At 58.8% G+C, this 1,926-nt stretch overlaps 1 protein-coding gene across 1 annotated transcript; it reads right to left on the bottom strand.

Annotated features, from left to right (window-relative positions):
* Positions 1 to 29: 29 nt before the first annotated feature.
* On the bottom strand, positions 30 to 1,925 carry PODANS_6_5700 (uncharacterized protein; the record flags this gene model as incomplete). The annotated part of the gene is made up of 1 exon (XM_001910031.1): positions 30 to 1,925. A coding segment is annotated over one exon (1,896 nt), but the record flags the coding sequence as incomplete, so codon positions are not given.
* Between the last annotated feature and the right edge of the window lies 1 nt (position 1,926).

Raw genomic sequence — 1,926 nt, 5'->3', positions numbered from 1 at the left:
TGATGGGAGTGACGAGAGGTCAAATGTGATTAGTCCACCAAACTAACCAACCCATCCGCCTCAGCCCACATCCTCCCCCCTTTCTGCACCACCCCGCCAACCCGCCTAAACCACACCCCCGCGCTCCCCTCATCAAGCATGAAATACGCGTGCACAATCTGATCCAAACAACTCGCATGCAGCTGGCAAGCCAACGCCTTCAAACACCTACTCTGTCTCACCCCCTGTCTCCCCCTCAATTCCGCAATATGCGGCAGCAGCGACTCCCACATCTGGATATCCCCCGACTTCCCCGCCAACGTCCTCGACAAATTCAGGTTGTAAAAGGCGAGGAAATATGTTAGGACCATCTCGAGGTGGAGGGCAGAGAGCCGTTTCTCTTCTGCGGGGGAGGGGTTTCCATGACTAGACTTGGAAAGGTCATCCCGCGTGTGCTTGATCTTTGTCCCCAAAGCCACAAGCTCCTGGTGGATTTTCCGGTGGTGCTCCGACTTTTCGATTGTTTTCGGGTCGAGGGGTGCGACATCCCTCGTGGGGGGGCGAGCAGCAGCAGTGACCGCCTCGGCACTCCCAGACACTGCCGCCGTGATGCTGTGTTTCAACGGGGTTGTCGAGTTGGGGCGGAGGGGTGTAGGTTGGGAAGCACTACCACCCTGCGGCGGCACCCTCAACGGAGTCGACGGACTGTTATGGTTATTCTTCATGAGCTCCGCCTTGACACCCCGGGACTTGGGTGGTATGACCGGCGGAGGAGCGGGGGGCTGCTCAATCTCATCCGCCGGCCGAGGCCGTTTTCTCGCTGGCGGCGGCGTTGCTTCCACACTGATCGACCGCTCCTTCTTGAGGGCGTCCTTTGCCGATTTCGACGGCAGACTCAACAAGTCCTTGGCCCGCTTGGCGTTGGCCTTCTTCAGCTTCAGGGTCACGATCCTGCTGGGTCGCGGGGGCGGCTTCTCCTCTGCCGGTGGGGGGAGTGATATCAACGGGGCCGCAATGATGGTCTTTCTTGCGCTGCTAGGAGACGATTCTGACTGACTCCCCGACTGATTTCTGGCCGGCGTTTGGTTGCTCTGTATCAAAGCCTCCTCCACAATCGCGGGCAGCGTCGGCGACAAAAGCTCCGGCAGCACAGGTGGTTTCCTCTTCTTCGCCGGCGGCGGGCCCCCGTCCGCCTTTTGTGATCGCGGTGGCGCCTTGTCCGCCAGCTTTCTCCTCGGCCTGTGCTCCTCGAGCTCGGCCTCCAGACTTGGGTGAAGTGGTGATAATAACTCGGGCAACAACGACTTCGTCAACCCTTCTCCTTTTCGAGGAGTGGATCTGCCGCTATCTGGCCGGACTCTCGACCCATTAACTTGTATTGTTGATCTCGGAGACGCAGTATTTTCTCTGTCCCTGTCCGTCGACGCAGGCGCCAAGCCATTCGTGGTCGGACGCAGTGAATCATTCTTTGTGTCTCGCTCTCTTTGTGTTCTCTCAGGAACCCCTCTGTCGCGACCCCGTGGTGGTTCCGGTTTTGGCTGCCGGCCATATTCGCGGTCGAGCTTCGAGGTGCTGACCTGCTCGCTCCTGGGTCGCTTTTGTGGGGGCAAGCTCGATTCAGTATCCGCGACACGTTTTCTGCTCTCGGGTTCGGGCTGCGACCGTGGCGGTGGGGGATGTTTACTTCTGTCGTCTTTGTTAGCATGGACGGCCACCACAGCGACCTCTTCCCTCTCAATTCGTACCTGTCCCCATTCACCTCTGGCCGTGGTGGCCTTTCCACCCGGGAATCCGGCCGGGAATCTGTCTTGGAAACCACCCGACGCGCATCCGACCTCTCCACTGGCTTCAAACTCTCCTTCTTCACCACAACCTCCCTCTCCCTCTCCATGACCATATATCTTACAAAAGACCCATACAGCGCAGACCTCAGGATGCGTTCCATCC

The sequence above is a fragment of the Podospora anserina genome, chromosome 6 (assembly GCF_000226545.1).
Source record: "Podospora anserina S mat+ genomic DNA chromosome 6, supercontig 2".
In the NCBI taxonomy this organism is placed as follows: Eukaryota; Fungi; Ascomycota; class Sordariomycetes; order Sordariales; family Podosporaceae; genus Podospora; species Podospora anserina.
This window is presented reverse-complemented; position numbering and strand designations above follow the sequence as displayed.